The sequence below is a fragment of the Mus musculus genome, chromosome X (genome assembly GCF_000001635.26).
Source record: "Mus musculus strain C57BL/6J chromosome X, GRCm38.p6 C57BL/6J".
Lineage (NCBI taxonomy): Eukaryota > Metazoa > Chordata > Mammalia > Rodentia > Muridae > Mus > Mus musculus.
Genome location: NC_000086.7, coordinates 56,105,598 through 56,129,845, shown reverse-complemented (window position 1 = coordinate 56,129,845; position 24,248 = coordinate 56,105,598). Strand labels below are relative to the sequence as shown.

The 24,248-nt window shown below is 40.9% G+C and overlaps 1 protein-coding gene and 1 pseudogene across 2 annotated transcripts in view; one reads left to right on the top strand and one right to left on the bottom strand.

Moving 5' to 3' along the window:
- Window positions 1–24,248, bottom strand: part of 3830403N18Rik (RIKEN cDNA 3830403N18 gene) — a 314,245-nt gene that overhangs the window by 23,651 nt on the left and 266,346 nt on the right. Inside the window, exon 1 of one of the 2 annotated variants that reach the window (XM_011247676.1) lies at window positions 80–188. The exons of the other annotated variant lie outside the window; for it this stretch is intronic. Coding sequence (XP_011245978.1) covers window positions 80–188 — 109 coding nt within the window. Of the gene's footprint in view, window positions 1–79; window positions 189–24,248 lie in introns of those variants that run through there. 2 annotated transcript variants of the gene reach the window in all.
- On the top strand, window positions 1,528–23,032 carry Gm46670 (annotated as a pseudogene).

The following is a 24,248-nucleotide window of genomic DNA, read 5'->3' as shown; positions in this document are numbered from 1 at the left end:
TTCTTCCATTTCAGGTGACTAGCTAAAATTCTAATGAACTGCAGGACACAATCAATACCCAACACTGGATATTCTATACCCTCAGAAAGAGCCTCCTCCAAAACATTTATGTCATCTTCTTCATTATCAAAGTCAAGAAGTAATAAGTATTCTTCCTTTGGTATCACCATCACTTTCTTAAGAGACATTCTTAAGCACTCAGATGTCTTCTTAGTTAAAATAAAAATAAAAAGGAAAAAAGAAAAAAAAAACGTAGTTATCTGAATCCAAAGGTATTAAATAGTTAAAAATGTGAAAAAATCAAACAATTATCTTAGCTCAATTAAAGATCATTACGTTTGTTTCTTAACATGTATACTTTTTAATAATTTGTCTTTATCAGGTAGCTTTGTATACATATTTAATATGGTGGCACATACACACACACACACCCACACACACACACGTATGCACTTCCCCTTACCATTTCCTCCATGTACCCCATTTAATCATGTTCCTCTCACTCTCAATGTTGCTTTAAAAACTTCTTTAACTCTCTTCTTTAAAAACCTCCATTAGAACCAAAATTAACAATCTTTCATTTCTCAGTTAAAAAAAGGCCAAAACAGGCCAGCCTTTAATATGTGAGTCCTCCCTTTCCCCCAAAAAAACGATGAGCAAAATGTGTTTGCATTTAACCTTTGAGGCATCTGAATTTTGGTCCTATCTCTCACAGATTCTTTTTAAACAAAACATCAGCAATTCTGTTTTTCAGTGTATCTCAGGCTTAAAGTAAACTCACAGTACTATCCAGAGAGATAACGAACACGGTAACTATATATTCATGTCAAGAAGACCCAATGCTCCGTCTACAACAAACACCACCACCTAATTTGGGATTAGGGGAAGCCGAGGATTTCAAACATCTGAATATTGTAAGTTCAAGGCCAGCCCAAGCCAGGCCAGCCTGAGCTACAATGGAAGATCCCATCCTACAGAACTAAAACTGAGAGAAAAAGCTGAACTCGGTGGTGCAAGTCATTAATCCCAATACATGGGCGATTGAGACAGGAGGATCCCTGGTCAGAGTCATTCCCAGATTACTTATGAATCTCTTGCAGTGTCTCCACTTCTTTTTATTCATTCTTCCTATGCCACTCCCCTGTCTGCAATGTCCATACAGTCTATACTAAATAAACACATCATAGAGAAGACAACGAAGAGGGAGGAATCCTCAGTGTGTTTCTAAGGGATCCCGGACAGCACACAGGACAATTGCCAAGGCTCATCACCCATGGCTCCCTAATCCCCGGACCCCCAGTGCTGCAGCCAGCTCTCTGATCATATCCCAGGCCCCAAGATTGTGTCCTCCAAGGGTTCACAATCCTCTAAGGCCCTGGCCTGTTCAATCCTCTGCCATGAGGCACCTGTACCTTCATTTTACCCTCAGAAGCCATAGGAAATGGCAATGAGGAGGCTTTTCCTCACATAGTGACCTCCTTGAGATCCCCTCCCTGTCACACCTCAATTAACTGTCCAAAAACCCTGATGAGAGCCCATTATCACTTACAGGTTATCTCAGAGATGAACACCTTCACAACTGCACCCTTCTGCGCTCAACTCTTCAATGGTAAAAACAAAACAAAACAAAACATTGTCAGCAGCGATGCCTGGGAGAGGTCTCTGAGGACCCTTTGAGATGCCAGCTGGAGAAAACAGGTCTCACCCAGGGACTGTGCTGATTGGCTGAATATACCCTGCACATGTGTACATGGAGTACCAGGCACCATCACTTTGAAGGGAGTTTTCAGGAGGTGGGAATGAGCTACTGGCTTTAAGACAAATGATTTCTAGGTTTATAAGCCCTTACAGACTTGAAAAACTTGAACAAATTTGTAACATGTGAAACACTGCAAATGGTACTATTTTATTTCAACTGTAGAGGCTCTTGTATGCAATTTTGGTATTTATGTATTAATGAGCATCAACATTTAATGTGTGTGGACATTAAACCTTCATGTACATATGCACACCACAATAGTCTATGCTGTCCTAAGAGATCAGAAGGGACCATCCAGATCTCCTACAACCCCTGGTATTCTCCTCTTTCCACCTTCCTAGTACTGAGCTTGATTATAACAGTGTGCTCTGCTGGCCCTCTCTCTCACTTATGCCTCTGTTGCCTACAGAGGCTGGAAGTGTGCACTGATTATCTCAAACTTTAGTTGCGCATTAATTGAGAGCCACAATGTGGGTGCTTTGTGCCCAGTCCTCTGCATAGAAAAGGTGCTTTTAACAGCTGAGTCATTTTTCCAACCACTGTTTTGTGTACCTATTTGCAATTCTCTGGCCTCTTCAGGTACCAGGCATACATCTGGTGTGTTTAAATTTATGTTGACCCAACACACACACACACACACTCATATATTTTTAAATTTGCATATTTCTCTATAACTCCTTTTGTCCAATTTCATGCCTTTTCCAGCTACCTTGTGAGGGGTATTCCTTTTGTTTTGTTTTTGTTTTGTTTTGTTTTGTTTTTTTCTTTTTTCTTTTCCTTTTTCCCCATTTTTTATTAGGTATTTAGCTCATTTACATTTCCAATGCTATACTAAAAGTCCCCCATACCCACCCACCCCCACTCCCCTACCCACCCACTCCCCCTTTTTGGCCCTGGCGTTCCCCTGTACTGTGGCATATAAAGTTTGCGTGTCCAATGGGCCTCTCTTTCCAGTGATGGCCGACTAGGCCATCTTTTGATACATATGCAGCTAGAATCAATAGCTCCGGGGAACTGGTTAGTTCATAATGTTGTTCCACCTATAGGGTTGCAGATCCCTTTAGCTCCTTGGGTACTTTCTCTAGCTCCTCCATTGGGAGCCCTGTGATCCATCCAATAGCTGACTGTGAGCATCGACTTCTGTGTTTGCTAGGCCCCGGCATAGTCTCACAAGAGACAGCTACATCTGGGTCCTTTCTATAAAATCTTGCTAGTGTATGCAATGGTGTCAGCGTTTGGATGCCGATTATGGGGTGGATCCCTGGATATGGCAGTCTTACATGGTCCATCCTTTCATCTCAGCTCCAAACTTTGTCTCTGTAACTCCTTCCATGGGTGTTTTGTTCCCACTTCTAAGGAGGGGCATAGTGTCCACACTTCAGTCTTCATTTTTCTTGAGTTTCATGTGTTTAGGAAATTGTATCTTATATCTTGGGTATCCTAGGTTTTGGGCTAATATCCACTTATCAGTGAGTACATATTGTGTGAGTTCCTTTGTGAATGTGTTACCTCACTCAGGATGATGCCCTCCAGGTCCATCCATTTGGCAAGGAATTTCATAAATTCATTCTTTTTAATAGCTGAGTAGTACTCAATTGTGTAGATGTACCACATTTTCTGTATCCATTCCTCTGTTGAGGGGCATCTGGGTTCCTTCCAGCTTCTGGCTATTATAAATAAGGCTGCTATGAACATAGTGGAGCATGTGTCCTTCTTACCAGTTGGGGCATCTTCTGGATATATGCCCAGGAGAGGTATTGCTGGATCCTCCGGTAGTACTATGTCCAATTTTCTGAGGAACGCCCAGACTGATTTCCAAAGTGGTTGTACAAGCTTGCAATCCCACCAACAATGGAGGAGTGTTCCTCTTTCTCCACATCCACGTCAGCATCTGCTGTCACCTGAATTTTTGAACTTAGCCATTCTGACTGGTGTGAGATGGAATCTCAGGGTTGTTTTGATTTGCATTTCCCTGATGATTAAGGATGTTGAACATTTTTTCAGGTGCTTCTCTGCCATTCGGTATTCCTCAGGTGAGAATTCTTTGTTCAGTTCTGAGCACCATTTTTAAATGGGGTTATTTGATTTTCTGAAGTCCACCTTCTTGAGTTCTTTATATATGTTGGATATTAGTCCCCTATCTGATTTAGGATAGGTAAAGATCCTTTCCCAATCTGTTGGTGGTCTTTTTGTCTTATTGACGGTGTCTTTTGCCTTACAGAAACTTTGGAGTTTCATTAGGTCCCATTTGTCAATTCTCAATCTTACAGCCCAAGCCATTGCTGTTCTGTTCAGGAATTTTTCCCCTGTGCCCATATCTTCAAGGCTTTTTCCCACTTTCTCCTCTATAAGTTTTAGTGTCTCTGGTTTTATGTGAAGTTCCTTGATCCACTTAGATTTGACCTTAGTACAAGGAGATAAGTATGGATCGATTCGCATTCTTCTACATGAAAACAACCAGTTGTGCCAGCACCAATTGTTGAAAATGCTGTCTTTCTTCCACTGGATGGTTTTAGCTTCCTTGTCAAAGATCAAGTGACCATAGGTGTGTGGGTTCATTTCTGGGTCTTCAATTCTATTCCATTGGTCTACTTCTCTGTCTCTGTACCAGTACCATGCAGTTTTTATCACAATTGCTCTGTAGTAAAGCTTTAGGTCAGGCATGGTGATTCCACCAGAGGTTCTTTTATCCTTGAGAAGAGTTTTTGCTATCCTAGGTTTTTTGTTATTCCAGATGAATTTGCAAATTGCTCCTTCTAATTCGTTGAAGAATTGTGTTGGAATTTTGATGGGGATTGCATTGAATCTGTAGATTGCTTTTGGCAAGATAGCCATTTTTACAATGTTGGTCCTGCCAATCCATGAGCATGGGAGATCTTTCCATCTTCTGAGATCTTCTTTAATTTCTTTCTTCAGAGACTTGAAGTTTTTATCATACAGTTCTTTCACTTCCTTTGTTAGAGTCACGCCGAGATATTTTATATTATTTCTGACTATTGAGAAGGGTGTTGTTTCTCTAATTTCTTTCTCAGCCTGTTTATTCTTTATATAGAGAAAGGCCATTGACTTGTTTGAGTTTATTTTATATCCAGCTACTTCACCAAAGCTGTTTATCAGGATTAGGAGTTCTCTGGTGAAATTTTTAGGGTCACTTATATATACTATCATATCATCTGCAAAAAGTGATATTTTGACTTCCTCTTTTCCAATTTGTATCCCCTTGATCTCCCTTTGTTGTCGAATTGCTCTGGCTAATACTTCAAGTACTATGTTGAAAAGGTAGGCAGAAGGATCTGATGGTGCTTTGGATTTCTTCAGGATCTGTTGTTATGTCTCCCTTTTCATTTCTGATTTTGTTAATTAGGATTTTGTCCCTGTGCCCTTTAGTGAGTCTAGCTAAGGGTTTATCTATCTTGTTGATTTTCTCAAAGAACCAACTCCTCGTTTGGTTAATTCTTTGAATAGTTTTTCTTGTTTCCACTTGGGTGATTTCACCCCTGAGTTTGATTATTTCCTGCCGTCTACTCCTCTTGGGTGAATTTGCTTCCTTTTTTTCTAGAGCGTTTAGATGTGTTGTCAAGCTGCTAGTATGTGCTCTCTCCTGTTTCTTCTTTGAGGCACTCAGAGCTATGAGTTTCCCTCTTAGAAATGCTTTCATTGTGTCCCATAGGTTTGGGTACGTTGTGGCTTCATTTTCATTAAACTCTAAAAAGTCTTTAATTTCTTTCTTTTTCCTTCCTTGACCAAGGTATCATTGAGAAGAGTGTTGTTCAGTTTCCACGTGAATGTTGGCTTTCCATTATTTATGTTGTTATTGAAGATCAGTCTTAGGCCATGGTGGTCTGATAGGATACATGGGACAATTTCAATATTTTTGTATCTGTTGAGGCCTGTTTTGTGACCAATTATATGGTCAATTTTGGAGAAGGTCCTGTGAGGTGCTGAGAAGAAGGTATATCCTTTTGTTTTAGGATAAAATGTTCTGTAGGTAACTGTCAGGTCCATTTGTTTCATAACTTCTGTTAGTTTCACTTTGCCCCTGTTTAGTTTCTGTTTCCACGATCTGTCCATTGATGAAAGTGGTGTGTTGAAGTCTCCCACTATTATTGTGTGAGGTGCAATGTGTGCTTTGAGCTTTACTAAAGTGTCTTTAATGAATGTTGCTGCCCTTGCATTTGGAGCGTAGATATTCAGAATTGAGAGTTCCTCTTGGAGGATTTTAACTTTGATGAGTATGAAGTGTCCCTCCTTGTCCTTTTTGATAACTTTGGGTTGGAAGTAGATTTTATCCGATATTATAATGGCTACTCCAGCTTGTTTCTTCAGACCATTTGCTTGGAAAATTGGTGTTGATACAGTAGATTATCATACCTGAACATCATCTCCCCAAATTAGAAGGCACACAAGTGGGCTATTGTTGTCGTGTCCAGATAAATAATTAAAGAAGATACAGGCGGAGGCGGCGCCATCTTCGGCTCCAAACAACCGGCCACCTTCCTGGTGAGAGCACAGGGGTCCGCCCGGCCTGAGAGGTTTGTGCCTCAGGTCCCGGTGGGAGCCTCCTTGGCTCCGGGACTCCGCGGAGGGCAGGCTTCACGGGTGACAGTGTGGAATACAGAGGCCAGCCGTTTCTGGGACAGGCGAGAGCCACAGAGCTTCTGAGGTGGTGCCATCTTCGGCTCCAGACAACCGGCCACCTTCCTGGCCAAAGCAACACAGCTTCTGGGAAAGATCCTGTTTTGAGCCTTCATCTTCAGCCAGGAGGAGGTCCAAACACCAGATAACTGTGCACCTTCCCTGAAAGAGGAGAGCTTGCCTGCAGAGACTGCTCTGACCACTGAAACTCAGAGGAGAGAGCTAGTCTCCCACGTCTGCTGATAGAGGGTAACAAAATCAACAGAGGAACAATCTCTAAACAAAGACAACTATAACAACTAACTCCAGAGATTGCCAGATGGCGAAAGGTAAATGTAAGAATCCTACTAACAGAAACCAGGACCACTCACCATCATCAGAACCCAGGGCGCCCACTTCACCCAGTCCAGGGCACCCTAACACACCTGAAAAGGTAGACCTGGATTTAAAAGCATATCTCATGATGATGGTAGAGGACATAAAGAAGGAATTTAATAACTCACTTAAAGAAATACAGGAGAACACTGCTAAAGAGTTACAAGTCCTTAAAGAAAAACAGGAAAACACAACCAAACAGGTAGAAGTCCTTAAAGAAAAACAGGAAAACACATCCAAACAGGTGATGGAAATGAACAAAACCATACTAGACCTAAAAAGGGAAGTAGACACAATAAAGAAAACCCAAAGTAAGGCAACGCTGGAGATAGAAACCCTAGGAAAGAAATCTGGAACCATAGATGCCAGCATCAGCAACAGAATACAAGAGATGGAAGAGAGAATCTCAGGTGCAGAAGATTCCATAGAGTACATCGGCACAACAATCAAAGAAAATGGAAAATGCAAAAAGATCCTAACTCAAAACATCCAGGAAATCCAGGACACAATGAGAAGACCAAACCTAAGGATAATAGGAGTGGATGAGAATCAAGATTTTCAACTCAAAGGACCAGCAAACATCTTCAACAAAATTATTGAAGAAAACTTCCCAAATCTAAAGAAAGAGATGCCCATGAACATACAAGAAGCCTACAGAACTCCAAATAGACTGGACCAGAAAAGAAATTCCTCCCGACACATAATAATCAGAACATCAAATGCACTAAATAAAGATAGAATACTAATAGCAGTAAGGGAAAAAGGTCAAGTAACATATAAAGGCAAGCCTATCAGAATTACACCAGATTTTTCACCAGAGACTATGATAGCCAGAAGAGCCTAGACAGATGTTATACAGACACTAAGAGAACACAAATTCCAGCCCAGGCTACTATACCCAGCCAAACTCTCAATTACCATAGATGGAGAAACCAAAGTATTCCACGACAAAACTAAACTCACCCATTATCTCTCCATGAATCCAGCCCTTCAAAGGATAATAACATAAAAAAACCAATACAAGGACGGGAACCACGTCCTAGAAAAAACAAGAAGATAATCCCTCAACAAAACTAAAAGAAGACAGCCACAAGAACAGAATGCCAACTTTAACAACAAAAATAACAGGAAGCAACAATTACTTTTCCTTAATATTTCTTAATATCAATGGTCTCAACTCCCCAATAAAAAGACATAGACTAACAAACTGGCTACACAAACAAGACCCAACATTTTGCTGCTTACAGGAAACTCATCTCAGAGAAAAAGATAGACACTACCTCAGAATGAAAGGCTGGAAAACAATTTTCCAAGCAAATGGTATGAAGAAACAAGCTGGAGTAGCCATCCTAATATCGGATAAGATTGACTTCCAACCCAAAGTCATCAAAAAAGACAAGGAGGGGCACTTCATACACATCAAAGGTAAAATCCTCCAAGAGGAACTCTCAATTCTGAATATCTATGCTCCAAATACAAGGGCAGCCACATTCATTAAAGAAACTTTAGTAAAGCTCAAAGCACACATTGCACCTCACACAATAATAGTGGGAGACTTCAACACACCACTTTCACCAATGGACAGATCATGGAAACAGAAACTAAACTGGGACACAGTGAAACTAACAGAAGTGATGAAACAAATGGACTTAACAGATATCTACAGAACATTTTATCCTAAAACAAAAGGATATACCTTCTTCTCAGCACCTCATGGTACCTTCTCTAAAATTGACCACATAATTGGTCACAAAACAAGCCTCAACATATTCAAAAATATTGAAATTGTCCCATGCATCCTATCAGATCACCATGGACTAAGGCTGATCTTCAATAACAAAATATATAATAGAAAGCCAGCATTCACGTGGAAACTGAACAACATTCTTCTCAATGATACCTTGGTCAAGGAAGGAATAAGGAAAGAAATTAAGGACTTTTTGGAGTTTAATGAAAATGAAGCCACAACATACCCAAACTTATGGGACACAATGAAAGCATTCCTAAGAGGAAAACTCATAGCTCTGAGTGCCTCCAAAAAGAAACTAGAGAGAGCACACATTAGCAGCTTGACAACACACCTAAAAGGTCTAGAAGAAAAGGAAGCAAATTCACCCAAGAGGAGTAGAAGGCAGGAAAGAATCAAACTCAGGGTGAAATCAACCAAGTGGAAACAAGAAGAACTATTCAAAGAATTAACCAAATGAGGAGTTGGTTCTTTGAGAAAATCAACAAGATAGATAAACCCTTAGCTAGACTCACTAGAGGGCACAGGGACAAAATCCTAATTAACAAAATCAGAAATGAAAAGGGAGACATAACAACGGATCCTGAAGAAATCCAAAACACCATCAGATCCTTCTACAAAAGGCTATACTCAACAAAACTGGAAAACCTGGACGAAATGGACAAATTTCTGGACAGATACCAGGTACCAAAGTTGAATCAGGATCAAGTTGACCATCTAAACAGTCCCATATCCCCTAAAGAAATAGAAGCAGTTATTAATAGTCTCCCAGCCAAAAAAAGCCCAGGACCAGACAGGTTTAGTGCAGAGTTCTATCAGACCTTCGAAAAGACCTAATTCCAGTTCTTCACAAACTATTCCACAAAATAGAAACAGAAGGTACTCTACCCAACTCATTCTATGAAGCCACAATTACTCTGATACCTAAACTACAAAAAGACCCAACAAAGTTAGAGAACTTCAGACCAATTTCCCTTATGAATATCGATGCAAAAATCCTCAATAAAGTTCCAAGAACACATCAAAACAATCATCCATCCTGACCAAGTAGGTTTTATTCCAGGGATGCAGGGATGGTTTAATATACGGAAATCCATCAATGTAATCCAGTATATAAACAAACTCAAAGACAAAAACCACATGATCATCTCGTTAGATGCTGAGAAAGCATTTGACAAAATCCAACACCCATTCATGATAAAAGTCTTGGAAAGATCAGGAATTCAAGGCCCATACCTAAACATGATAAAAGCAATCTACAGCAAACCAATAGCCAACATCAAAATAAATGGTGAGAAGGTGGAAGCAATCCCACTAAAATCAGGGACCAGACAAGGTTGTCCACTCTCGCCCTACCTATTCAACATTGTACTTGAAGTCCTAGCCAGAGCAGTTAGACAACAAAAGGAGATCAAGGGGATACAAATTGGAAAGGAAGAAGTCAAAATATCACTTTTTGCAGATGATATGATAGTATATATAAGTGACCCTAAAAATTCCACCAGAGAACTCGTAAGCCCGATAAACAGCTTCAATGAAGTAGTTGGATATAAAATTAACTCAAACAAGTCAATGGCCTTTTTCTACACAAAGGATAAAGAGGCTGAGAAAGAATTTAGGGAAACAACACCCTTCTCAATAGTCACAAATAATATAAAATACCTTGGCGTGACTCTAACTAAGGAAGTGAAAGATCTGTATGTTAAAAACTTCAAGTCTCTAAAGAAAGAAATTAAAGAAGATCTCAGAAGATGGAAAGATCTCCCATGCTCATGGATTGGCAGGATCAACATTGTAAAAATGGCTATCTTGCCAAAAGCAATCTACAGATTCAATGCAATCCCCATCAAAATCCCAACTCAATTCTTCAACAAATTAGAAAGGGCAATCGGCAGATTCATCTGGAATAACAAAAAACCGAGGATAGCAAAAACTCTTCTCAAAGATAAAAGAACCTCTGGTGGAATCACCATGCCGGACCTAAAACTGTACTACAGAGCAATTGTGATCAAAACTGCATGGTACTGGTATAGTGACAGACAAGTAGACCAATGGAACAGAATTGAAGACCCAGAGATGAACCCACACACCTATGGTCACTTGATCTTTGACAAGGGAGCTAAAACCATCCAGTGGAAAAAAGACAGCATTTTCAACAAATGGTGCTGGCACAACTGGCAGTTATCATGTAGAAGAATGCGAATTGATCCATTTCTATCTCCTTGTACTAAGGTCAAATCTAAGTGGATTAAGGAACTCCACATAAAACCAGAGACACTGAAACTTATAGAGGAGAAAGTAGGGAAAAGCCTCGAAGATATGGGTACAGGGGAAAAATTCCTGAATAGAACAGCAATGGCTTGTGCTGTAAGATCAAGAATCGATAAACGGGACCTCATAAAATTGCAAAGCTTCTGCAAAGCAAAAGACACCGTCAATAAGACAAAAAGGCCACCAACAGATTGGGAAAGGATCTTTACCTATCCCAAATCAGATAGGGGACTAATATCCAATATATATAAAGAACTCAAGAAGGTGGACTCCAGAAAATCAAATAACCCCATTAAAAAATGGGGCTCAGAGCTGAACAAAGAATTCTCACCTGAGGAATACCGAATGGCAGAGAAACACCTGAAAAAATGTTCAACATTCTTAATCATCAGGGAAATGCAAATTAAAACAACCCTGAGATTCCACCTCACACCAGTCAGAATGGCTAAGATCAAAAATTCAGGTGACAGCAGATGCTGGCGTGGATGTGGAGAAAGAGGAACACTCCTCCATTGTTGGTGGGATTGCAGGCTTGTACAACCACTCTGGAAATCAGTCTGGCAGTTCCTCAGAAAATTGGACATAGTACTACTGGAGGATCCCGCAATACCTCTCCTGGGCATATATCCAGAAGATGTCCCAACCGGTAAGAAGAACACATGCTCCAATATGTTCAGAGCAGCCTTGTTTATAATAGCCAGAAGCTGGAAAGAACCCAGATGCCCCTCAACAGAGGAATGGATACAGAAAATGTGGTACATTTACACAATGGAATACTACTCAGCTATTAAAAAAATGAATTTATGAAATTCCTAGGCAAATGGATGGACCTGGAGGGTATCATCCTGAGTGAAGTAACCCAATCACAAAGGAACTCACACAATATGTACTCACTGATAAGTGGATAATAGCCCAGAAACTTAGGATACCCAAGATATAAGATACAACTTGCCAAACGCATGAAATTCAAGAAGAACGAAGACCGAAGTGTGGACACTTTACCCTTTCTTAGAAATGGGAACAAAACACCCATAGAAGGAGTTACAGAGACAAATTTGGAGCTGTGTCGAAAGGATGGACCATCTAGTGACTGCCATATGCAGGGATACATCCCATAATCAGCTTCCAAATGCTGACACCATTGCATACACTAGCAAGATTTCGCTGAAAGGACCCAGTTATAGCTCTCTCTTGTGAGACTATGCCAGGGCCTAGCAAACACAGAAGTGGATGATCACAGTCAGCTATTGGATGGGTCACACGGCCCCTAATGGAGGAGCTAGAGAAATTACCCAAGGAGCTAAAGGGAACTGCAACCCTATAGGTGGAACTAACCAGTACCCGGGAGCTCTTGTCTTTAGCTGCATATGTATCAAAAGATGGCCTAGTCGGCCATCACTGCAAAGAGAGGCCCATTGGACTTACAAACTTTATATGCCCCAGTACAGGGGAAAGCCAGGGCTAAAAAGCGGGAGTGGGTGTGTAGGGGATTGGGGGGGGGTGAGTATGGGGGACCGTTGGGATAGCATTGAAAATATAAATGAGGAAAATACCTAAAAAAAAAAAAGAATGGCTACTCCAGCTTGTTTCTTCAGACCATTTGCTTGGAAAATTGTTTTCCAGCCTTTCACTCTGAGGTAGTGTCTGTCTTTTTCCCTGAGATGGGTTTCCTGTAAGCAGCAGAATGTTGGGTCCTGTTTGTGTAGCCAGTCTGTTAGTCTATGTCTTTTTATTGGGGAATTGAGTCTATTGATATTAAGAGATATTAAGGAAAAGTAATTGTTGCTTCCTTTTATTTTTGTTGTTAGAGTTGGCATTCTGTTCTTGTGGCTGTCTTCTTTTTGGTTTGTTGAGGGATTACTTTCTTGCTTGTTCTAGGGCGTGATTTCCGTCCTTGTATTGCTTCTTTTCTGTTATTATCCTTTGAAGGGCTGGATTCGTGGAAAGATATTGTGTGTATTTGGTTTTGTCGTGGAATACTTTGGTTTCTCCATCTTTGGTAATTGAGAGTTTGGCCGTGTATAGTAGCCTGGGCTGGCATTTGTGTTCTCTTAGTGTCTGTATAACATCTGTCTAGGCTCTTCTGGCTTTCATAGTCTGTGGTGAAACGTCTTGTGTAATTCTGATAGGCCTTCCTTTATATGTTACTTGACCTTTCTCCCTTATTGCTTTTAATATTCTATCATTATTTAGTGCATTTGATGTTCTGATTATTATGTATAGGGAGGAATTTCTTTTCTGGTCCAGTCTATTTGGAGTTCTGTAGGTTTCTTGTATGATCATGGGCATCTCTTTCTTTATGTTTGGGAAGTTTTCTTCTATTATTTTGTTGAAGATATTAGCTGGCTCTTTAAGTTGAAAATCTTCATTCTCATCAATTCCTATTATCCTTAGGTTTGGTCTTCTCATTGTGTCCTGGATTTCCTGGATGTTTTGAGTTAGGATCCTTTTGCATTTTGTATTTTCTTTGACTGTTGTGTCGATGTTCTCTATGGAATCTTCTGCACCCGAGATTCTCTCTTCCATTTCTTGTATTGCGTTGCTGATGCTCCCATCTATGGTTCCAGATCTCTTTCCTAGGTTTTCTATCTCCACCGTTGCCTTGCTTTGGGTTTTCTTTATTGTGTCTACTTCCCTTTTTAGTTCTAGTATGGTTTTGATCATTTCTATCACCTGTTTGGATGTGTTTTCCTGTTTTTCTTTAAGGACTTCTACCTGTTTGGTTGTGTTTTCCTGCTTTTCTTTAAGGGCCTGTAACTCTTTAGCAGTGTTCATCTGTAATTCTTTAAGTGACTTATGAAAGTCCTTCTTGATGTCCTCTATCATCATCATGAGAAATGTTTTTAAATCTGGGTTTAGATTTTCGGTTGTGTTGGGGTGCGCAGGACTAAGTGGGGTGCAAGTGCTGCGTTCTGATGATGGTGAGTGGTCTTGATTTCTGTTAGTAGAATTCTTATGTTTGCCTTTCACCATCTGGTAATCTCTGAAGCTAGCAGTTATAGTTGTCTGTGTTAAGAGCTTGTTCTTCAGGTGACTCTGTTAGCCTCTATAAGTAGACCTGGGTGGGTAGCACTCTCCTTAGTTTCAGTGGGCAGAGTATTCTGTGCAGGCAAGCTCTCTTCTTGCAGGGAAGGTACCCAGATATCTGGTGTTCGAACCGGACTCCTGGCCGAAGTTGTGTTCCACTCACTAGAGGTCTTAGGATCCCGTGTGGAATCCTGTGTGGGCCCTTGCGAGTGTCAGGCGACTCCACTGGCAAGGTACCCTGGGGCTCGAGTGGAGCAGAAGGGGCTTGTGCCCCAGGTCAGGCCCAGGTAGTCTGCTCCCCTATTTACTGCAGTCTCAGGTTCCGTGCGATTGGATTGGGGCAGGCGCTGTGTTCCACTCACCAGAGGTCTTAGGATCCCGTGGGGAATCCTGTGTGGGCTTTTGCGGGTGTCAGGGGACTCCGCTGGCAAGCTGTTTTGTTTTGTTTTGTTTTGTTTTTGGTTGTTTTTTTTTGGTTGTTGTTTCCTATTTTCTATTTTTTATAGATATTTTCTTTATTTACATTTCAAATGATATACTGAAAGTCCCCTATACCCTCCCCCCCACCCCTGTTCTGCTCCCCTACCCATCCACTCCCATTGTTTGGCCCTGGCATTCTCCCGTACTGGGGCATATAAAGTTTGCATGACCAAGGGGGCTCTCGTCCCAATGATGGCCTACTAGGCCATCTTCTGCTATATATGAAGCTAGAGACACGAGCTCTGGGTGTACTGGTTAGTTCATATTGTTGTTCTACCTATGGGCTTGCAGACCCCTTTTGCTCCTTGGGAACTTTCTCTAGCTCCTCCTTTAGGGGCCCTCTGTTCCATTCAATAGTTGACTGTGAGCATCCACTTCTGTATTTGGCAGGCACTGGCATATCCTCACACAAGACAGCTATATCAGGGTTCTTTCAGTAACATCTTGCTGGCATCTGCAATAGTGTTTGCATTTGTTGGCTAATTATGGGATGGATCCCCAGGTGGGGTAGTCTTTGGATGGTCCATCCTTTCATGTTAGCTCCAAACTTTTCTCTGTAACTCTTTCCATGGGTAATTTATTCCCTATTCTAAGGAGGTATGAACTATCCACGAGTTGTTTTTCCTTCTTCTTAAATTTCTTGTGTTTTGCAAATTGTATCTTGGGTATTCTAAGTTTCTGGGTTAATATCCACGTATTCTGGAGTGCATTTCAAGTGACTTCTTTTGTGATTGGGTTACCTCACTCAGGATGATATCTTCCAGATACATCTATGTGCCTAAAAATTTCATAAATTAATTATTTTAATAGCTGAGTAGTGCTCCATTGTGTAAAATTACCACATTTTTTGTATCCATTCCTCAGTTGAGGGACATCTGGGTTCTTTACAGCTTCTGGCTATTATAAATGAGGCTGCAATGAACATACTAGAGCATGTATCCTTATTACCAGTTTGAACATCTTCTGGGTATATGCCTAGGAGAGGAATTGCTGGATCTTCTGGTAGTACTATGTCAAATTTTCTGAGGAACCGCCAGACTGATTTCTAGTGTGGTTGTACAAGCTTGCAATCCTACCAACAATGGAGGAGTGTTCCTCTTTCTCCACATCCTAGCCAGCAACTGCTGTTACCTGAATTATTTTTTCTTTTTTTTATTAGGTATTTTCTTCATTTACATTTCCAATGCTATCCTAAAAGTCCCCCATGCCCTCCTTCCCCCACTTTCCTCCCCCCGCACTCCCACTTCTTGGCCCTGGCATTCCCCTGTACTGAGGCATATAAAGTTTGCAAGACCAATGGGCCTCTCTTTCCACTGATGGCCGACTAGGCCATCTTCTGATACATATGCAGCTAGAGACACGAGCTCTGGGGGGAACTGGTTAGTTCATATTGTTGTTCCACCTATAGGGTTGCAGACCCCTTTAGCTCCTTGGGTACTTTCTCTAGCTCTTCCATTGAGGGTCTTGTGATCCATCCAATAGATGACCCTGAGCATCCACTTATGAGTTTGCTAGACCCAAGAATAGCGTCACAAGAGACAGCTATATCAGGTTCCTTTCAGCAAAATCTTGCTAGTGTATGCAATGGTGTCAGCGTTTGGAGGCTGATTATGGGATGGATCCCTGGGTATGGCAGTCTCTACATGGTCCATCCTTTTGTCTCAGAACCAAACTTTGTCTCTGTAACTCCTTCCATGGGTGTTTTTTTCCCATTTCTAAGAAGGGGCAAAGTGTCCACACTTTGGTCTTCTTTCTTCTTGAGTTTCATAGGTTTTGCAAATTGTATCTTATATCTTGGGTATTCTAAGTGTCTGGGCTAATATCCACTTATCAGTTAGTACATATCATGTGAGTTGTTTTGTGATTGGGTTACCTCACTCAGGATGATGCCCTCCAGGTCAATCCATTTGCCTAGGAATTTCATAAATTCATTCTTTTTAATAGCTGAGTAGTACTCCATTGTGTAAATGTACCACATTTTCTGTATCCATTCTTATGTTGAGGGGAATCTGGGTTCTTTCCAGCTTCTGGCTATTATAAATAAGGCTGCTAAGAATATAGTGTAGCATGTGTCTTTCTTACCAGTTGGAACATCTTCTGGATATATGCCCAGGAGAGGTATTGCGGGATCCTCAGGTAGTACTGTGTCCAATTTTCTGAGGAACCACCAGACTGATTTCCAGAGTGGTTGTACAAGCTTGCAATCCCACCAACAATGGAAGAGTGTTTCTCTTTCTCCACATCCTCGCCAGCATCTGCTGTTACCTGAATTTTTGATCTAAGGCATTCTGACTGGTGATCCAACACCCATTCATGATAAAAGTCTTGGAAAGATCAGGTATTCAAGGCCCATACCTAAACATGATAAAAGCAATCTAAAGCAAACCAGTAGCCAACATCAATGTAAATGGTGAGAAGCTGGAATCAATCCCACTAAAATTAGGGACCAGACAAGGCTGCTCTCTTTCTCTCTACCTATTCAACATTGTACTTGAAGTCCCAGCCAGAGCAATCCGACAACAAAAGAGATCAAGGGGATACAAATTGGAAAGGAAGAAGTCAAAATATCACTTTTTGCAGATGATATGATAGTATATATAAATGACCCTAAAACTTCCACCAGAGAACTTCTAAGCCTGATAAAGAGCTTCAATGAAGTAGCTGGATATAAAATTAACTCAAACAAGTCAATGGCCTTTCTGTACACAAAGGATAAACAGGCCGAGAAAAAATTAGGGAAACATCCTTCTCAATATTCACAAATAATATAAAATACCTTGGTGTGACTCTAACTGAGGAAGTGAAAGAGCTGCATGATAAAAACTTTAAGTCTCTGAAGGAAGAAATGAAAGAAGATCTCAGAAGATGGAAAGATCTCCCATGCTCATGGATTGGAAGGATTAATATAGTAAAAATGGCTATCTTGTTGAAAGCAATCCACAGATTCAATGCAATCCCCATCAAAATTCCAACTCAATTCTTCACTGAGTTAGAAAAGGCAATTTGCAAATTCATCTGGCATAGCAAAAAATCTAGGATAGCAATAGAAGAATCTCTGGGGAAATCACTATGCCTGACCTAAAGCTGTAATACAGAGCAATTGTGATAAACCTGCATGGTACAAGTATAGTGATAGACAGGTAGATAAATGGAATAAAACTGAAGACACATAAATGAACCCACACACCTATGGTCACTTGATCTTTGACAAAGGAGCTATAACCATCTGAGTGGAAAGAAGACAGCATTTTTAACAAATGGTGGTTACTCAATTGGCAGTTAGCATGTAGAAGAATGCAAATTGATCTATTCTCATCTCCTTGTACAAAGCTCAAATCTAAGTGGATCAAGGTACTCCAAAAAAAAACAAAAACAAAAACAAAAACAAAAACAAAAACAACAAAACCAAAAACCAAAAACCAAAAACCAGACACTGAAACTTATAGAGGAGAAAGTGGGGAAGAGTCTCAAAGACATAGGCACAGGTTAAAAATTCCTTTATAGATCACCAATGGCTTGCACTGTAAGATTGAGAATCAACAAACAGAACCTCATAAAATTGCAAAGCTTCTGTAAGGCAAAGGACACTTGTCAATAGGACAAAATGGCAACCAACAGATTGGGAAAAAAATCTTTACCAATCCTAAATCAGATAGGGGACTAATATCAAATATATATAAGGAGCTCAAGAAGCTGGACTCCAGAAAATCCAATAGCCATATTAAAAAATGGGGACAGAGCTAAACAAAGAATTCTTGACTAAGGAATATCGAATGGCTGAGAAGCACCTAAAAAATGTTCAACATCCTTAATCACCAGGGAATTGCAAGTCAAAATAAACCTGAGATTCCACTTCACACTAGTCAGAATGGCTAAGATCTAAAACTCAGATGACAGTAGATGCTGTCTAGAATGTGGTGAAATAGGAACACTCCTCCATTGCTGGTGGGATTTCAAGCTGCCACAACCACTCTGGAAATCAGTTTGGCAGTTCCTCAGAAAATTTGACATAGTTCTACTGGAAGATCCAGTAATACTCCTCTTGGACATATACCCAGAAGATGTTCCAACTTGTAATAAGGACACATGCTTCACTATGTTCATAGCAGCCTTATTTATAATAGCTAGATGCTGAAAACAACCCAGATATCCGTCTTCAAAGGAATCGATACAGAAAATGTGGTATATTTATATAATGCATTACTACACAGCTATTAAAAACAATGAATTCATGAAATTCTTAGAGAAATGGATGGATCTGGATAATATCTTACTAAGTAAAATAACCCAATCACAAAAGAACACACATGATATTGCACTCACTGATAAGTGTATATTTCCCCAGAAGCTTAGAATAACCAAGATAAATTTTGCAAAACCCATGAAATTCCAGAAGAGGAAGACCAAAGTGTGAATATGTCGTTCCTTCTTATTGGTGAACAAAATAATCATGGAAGGAGTTACAGAGACAAAGGTTGGAGCTGAGACTGAAAGAAGCCAGAGACTGCCTCACTCGGGGGTCCATTCCATAAACAACCACCAAACCCAAACAGTATTGAGATGCCAACAAGAGCTTGGGGACAGGAGGCTGATATAGTTCTCTCCTGCGAGGATCTGCCAGTGCCTGACAAATACAGAAGTGGGTGCTCAGAGACATCCATTGGACTGAGCACAGGGTCCCCAATGATGGAGCTAGAGAAAGTACCCAAGGGGCTTAAGAAGTTTGAGCCCCCTAGGAGGAACAGCAATATGAAATAACCATTACCTCCAGAGTTCCCTGGGACTAAACCACCAATCAAAGAAAACACATGGTGGGACTCATGGCTCCAGCTGCATATGTAGCAGAGGATTGCCTAGTCAGTCATCAATGGGAGGAGAGTCCCTTGGTGCTGTAAAGGTGCTATGCCCCAGTATTGGGGAAGGCCTGGGCCAGGAAGTGGGAGTGGGTGTATTGGGGAGCAGGGGGAGAGGGGAGAGGACAGGGGATTTTTGGAGGTTCAACTAGAAAAGGGGATAATATTTGAAATGTAAATAAAGAAAACATATAATAGAAAAAGAAATGAAATAATTTATTTGCAGGTTTTATGAAATGGATTCATGTTTTGCTAACATATTATAGGAACAACGTTCAGGTCTTTTCCTGGGGTAAAATCATAGCAAGTTATTGTTTCTCAACTTATCGTGACTACAGTGCCAGGAGTATGTTTATGCGCTGCTAAAACTCAGGTATAGGAATATATAGATATAGGTAAAATTAGAAATGAAGTATATGAAAACTCTTAGCAAAGACTTCTTCCATTTCAGGTGACCAGCTAAAAGTCTAATGAACTGCAAGACACAATCAATAACCAACACTGGATATGCTATACCTTCAGAAAGAGCCTCCTCCAAAACATTTATTTCATCTTCTTCATTATGAAAGTCAAGAAATAATAAGTATTCTTCCTTTGGTATCACCATCACTTTCTTAAGAGCCATTCTTCTCTTAAGCACTCAGATGCCATCTTACTTAAAAAAAAAAAAAAAGAAAAAAGGAAAAAAAAAAACCCTAGTTATCTGAATCCAAAGGGATCATTTAAATAGTAAAGTTTGGAGCTGAGACGAAAGGATGGACCATCTAGAGACTGCCATGCCTGGGGATCCATCCCATAATCAGCCTCCAAAGGCAGACACCATTGCATATGCCAGCAAGACTTTGCTGAAAGGACCCTGATATAGCTGTCACTTGTGAGGCTATTCTTGGGCCTAGCAAACACAGAAATGGATGCTCATAGTCAGCTGTTGGATGGATCACAGGGCTCCCAATGTAGGAGCTAGGAGCTAGGAGCTAGGAGCTAGGAGCTAGGAGCTAGGAGCTAGGAGCTAGGAGCTAGGAGCTAGGAGCTAGGAGCTAGGAGCTAGGAGCTAGGAGCTAGGAGCTAGGAGCTAGGAGCTAGGAGCTAGGAGCTAGGAGCTAGGAGCTAGGAGCTAGGAGCTAGGAGCTAGGAGCTAGGAGCAAGGAGCAAAAGGTATCTGCAACCCTATAGGTGGAACAACAATATGAACTAACCAGTACCCCCGGAGCTAGTGTCTCTAGCTGCATATGTATCAGAAGATGGCCTAGTTGGCCATCATTGGGAAGAGAGGCCCCTTGGTATTTCAAACATTATATGCCCCAGTACAGCGGAATGCCAGGGGCAAGAAGTGGGAGGTGAAGGTATGGGGGACTTTTGGGATAGCATTTGAAATATAAATGAAGAAAATACCTAATAAAAATATATTAAAAACAAAACAAAAATGTCAAAAAGTCAAATAATTATCTTAGCTCAATGAAAGATCATTACTTTTGTATTTTAACATGTGTATTTTTAAAATTTTTTCTTTATCAGAGACTTTTATAAACATATTCAATACGGTGATATATATATATATATATTTTTATATTTATTTATATTTATATTTATATATACATATACATATATATCTCACAGTTCCCCTTACCATTTCCTCCATGTATCCCATTTATCATGGCCTTTTCCCTCCCAACTTTGTTTTAAAAACCTCAACGCTCTTCTTTAAAAACCTCCTTCTGAACCCAAGTTAACAATCTTTCATTTCTCAGTTTAAGAAAGACAAAAACAGGCCTTTAATATGTGAGTCCTCCCCTTCCCCCAAAAAAACGATGAGCAAAATGTGTTTGCATTTAACCTTTGAGGCATCTGAATTTTGGTCCTATCTCCCACACATTCTTTTTAAACAAAACATCAGCAATTTCTTTTATCATTGTATCTTCATCTTAACGTAAACTCACAGTGCTCTCCAGAAAGATAAAGAACATGGTAACTATATATTCATGTCAAGAAGACCCAAAGCTCCGTCTAAAACAAACACTCACCACCACCACAGAAAATTCTTTTTTTTTCCTCTTTTTTTAAATTAGGTATTTTCCTCGTTTACATTTCCAAAGCTATCCCAAAAGTCCCCCATACCAACCCCCCAATCCCCTACCCATGCACTCCCCCTTTTTGGCCCTGGCCTTCCCCTGTACTGGGGCATATAAAGTTTGCAAGTCCAAAGGACCTCTCTTTACAGTGATGGCTGACTAGGACATCTTTTGATACATATGCAGCTAGAGACAAGAGCTCCGGGGTACTGGTTAGTTCATAATGTTGTTCCACCTATAGGGTTGCAGTTCCCTTTAGCTCCTTGGGTGCTTTCTCTAGCTTCTCCATTCGGGGCCATGTGACTCATCCAATAGCTGACTGTGAGCATCCACTTCTGAATTTGCTAGGCCCCGGCATAGTCTCACAAGAGACAGCTATATCTGGGTCCTTTCAGCAAAATCTTGCTAGTGTATGCAATGGTGTCAGCGTTTGGAAGCTGATTATGGGATGGATCCCTGAATATGGCAATCAATATATAGTCCATCCTTTCGTCACAGCTCCAAATTTTGTCTCTGTAACTCCTTCCATGGATATTTTGTTCCCATTTCTAAGAAGGGGCAAAGTGTCCACACTTTGGTCTTCGTTCTTCTTGAGTTTCATGCGTTTAGCAAATTGTATCTTTTTTTTCCATTTTTTATTAGGTATTTAGCTCATTTACATTTCCAATGCTATACCAAAAGTCCCCCATACCCACCCACCCCCACTCCCCTACCCACCCACTCCCCCTTTTTGGCCCTGGCGTTCCCCTGTACTGGGGCATATAAAGTTTGCAAGTCCAATGGGCCTCTCTTTCCAGTGCTGGCCTACCAGACTGATTTCCAGAGTGGTTGTACAAGCTTGCAATCCCACCAACAATGGAGGAGTGTTCCTCTTTCTCCACATCCTCGCCAGCATCTGCAGTCACCTGAATTTTTGATCTTAGCCATTCTGACTTGTGTGAGGTAGAATCTCAGGGTTGGTTTTATTTGCATTTCCCTGATGATTAAGGATGTTGAACATTTTCTCAAGTGTTTCTCAGCCCTTCGATATTCTTCAGTTGAGAATTCTTTGTTTAGCTCTGTACCCCAGTTTTTAGTGGGGTTATTTGAATTTCTGGAGTCCAACTTCTTGAGCTCTTTGCATATATTGGATATTAGTCCCCTATCAGATTTAGCATTGGTAAAATTCCTTTCCCAATCTGTTGGTGGCCTTTTTGTCTTATTGATAGTATCTTTTGGCTTACAGAATCTTTGCAATTTTATGCGGTCCCATTTGTTGATTCTTGTTCTTACAGCACAAGCCATTGCTATTCTTTTCAGGAAGTTTTCCCCTGTGCCCATATCTTCAAGGCTTTCCCCCACTTACTCCTCTATTAATTTTAGTGTCTCTGGTTTTATGTGGAGGTTTTTCATCTGCTTAGACTTGAGCTTTGTGCAAGGAGATAAGAATGGATCAATTCTCATTCTTCTACCCACAATCTCCTAAGCTCACATGTGAAGGCCATGTGCATGCATTTCTTCTGTTGCAGCCTGCAGGCCACTGAAATCTGCATCAACTCTGTGGATTTCAACCCTGACTTCCTGGCACAGATGATCCACAAAGTGAAGTGGGCAGTGCTTGTGCAGGCAGCAGATACCTCAATTTTGGCTGAGGTAAACAAAGAGTCAAGTGACAGCTATGAACAGGACGAGATGTTTTTGAGGAAGATGTACCCACATGTGTCTTGAAATTGATGTACTGGAGTGTACCCTGCAATGCCCAGAATTTGGTTTTCTTTTCCCCATCATCCACAGGATCCCCAATATGCTGTTGAATGATGAGGAGACTGAGAGGTAACCTTGCTAGCCACCACACGGAGGTGGGAGTAGGTGCGCCGTGGGTTAAGGAACACCCTCATGGAAGCAGGGGAGAAGGCATGGGATAGGGGGTTTCTGGGAGGGTGAGAAGCTGTGAAAATGGACAACATATGAAATGTAAATAAAGAAAATATCCAATAAATAAAAAGACCAACCAAAGTGTACACAGGGAGGGGCCCATGGCTCCAGCGCATATGTAGCAGAGGATGGCCTAGTTGGACACCAGTGAGAGGAGAGATTCCTTTTCTTGAGAAGGCTGGATACCCCAGTGTAAGGGAATGCCAGGACAGGGAAGCAGGAGTGGGTAGGTTGGTGAGTAGGGGCAGGGATAGGGGGTTTTCGGAGGGGAAACCAGGAAAGGGGGTAATATTTGAAATGTAAATAAAGAAAATATCTAATAAAATAAAATAAAATAAAATAAAATAAAATAAACCAACTGGGGAACAATGTTAATAGCAGAATACAAAAATCAGAGAAGCCGGCATGGTGGTGTACACCTTTAATCCCTGCACTTGGGAGGCAGAGGCAGGCAAATTTCTGAGTTGGAGGCCAGCCTGGTCTACAGAATGAGTTCCAGGAAAGCTAGGGCTACACGGAGAAAACCTGCCTTGAAACAAAACAAAATAAACAAACAAACAAAAACAAAAAAGAAAGCAAAGCACACACAGGCATACCGAAGAGCACTTGTCCCAAAGATAGGCAAGTCCTAATGATACTACAGCAAACTGTTTCACAAAATGGACTTTGATCATGTCCTCAGATAGGGCATTTGACTATACTGTCTAGGTTATCCCCATAGGATCACAAGAAACAAAAGGAAGCAAGAAGAGCAGATTCAGAAGCAGATCTTAGGCTGATGCCAAGGCCAGGCTGGGAGGCACACCAGGCTTTCTCTTTTCAAGGTTCCAGAGAGTGGTTCTCCACCTTCCTAATGCTGCAGTTCCTTCATATATATACTTCCTTATGCTGTGTGAGCCTCAACCATAATATTATTTTTTTGCTACTTCATAACTGTAATTTCCTACTGCTATGAATCATAAATATCTGACATACCGATAGTCTTAGACAACTCCTGTGAAAGTGTCACAAGGACTCACAACCTACAGGTTGCCAAGCAATGTGCCAGGCACTAGTAAAACTAGCCAGCCCCTTGATTTTTACACTTTCTGCCTTCTGGGACTGTACTAGAATAGATG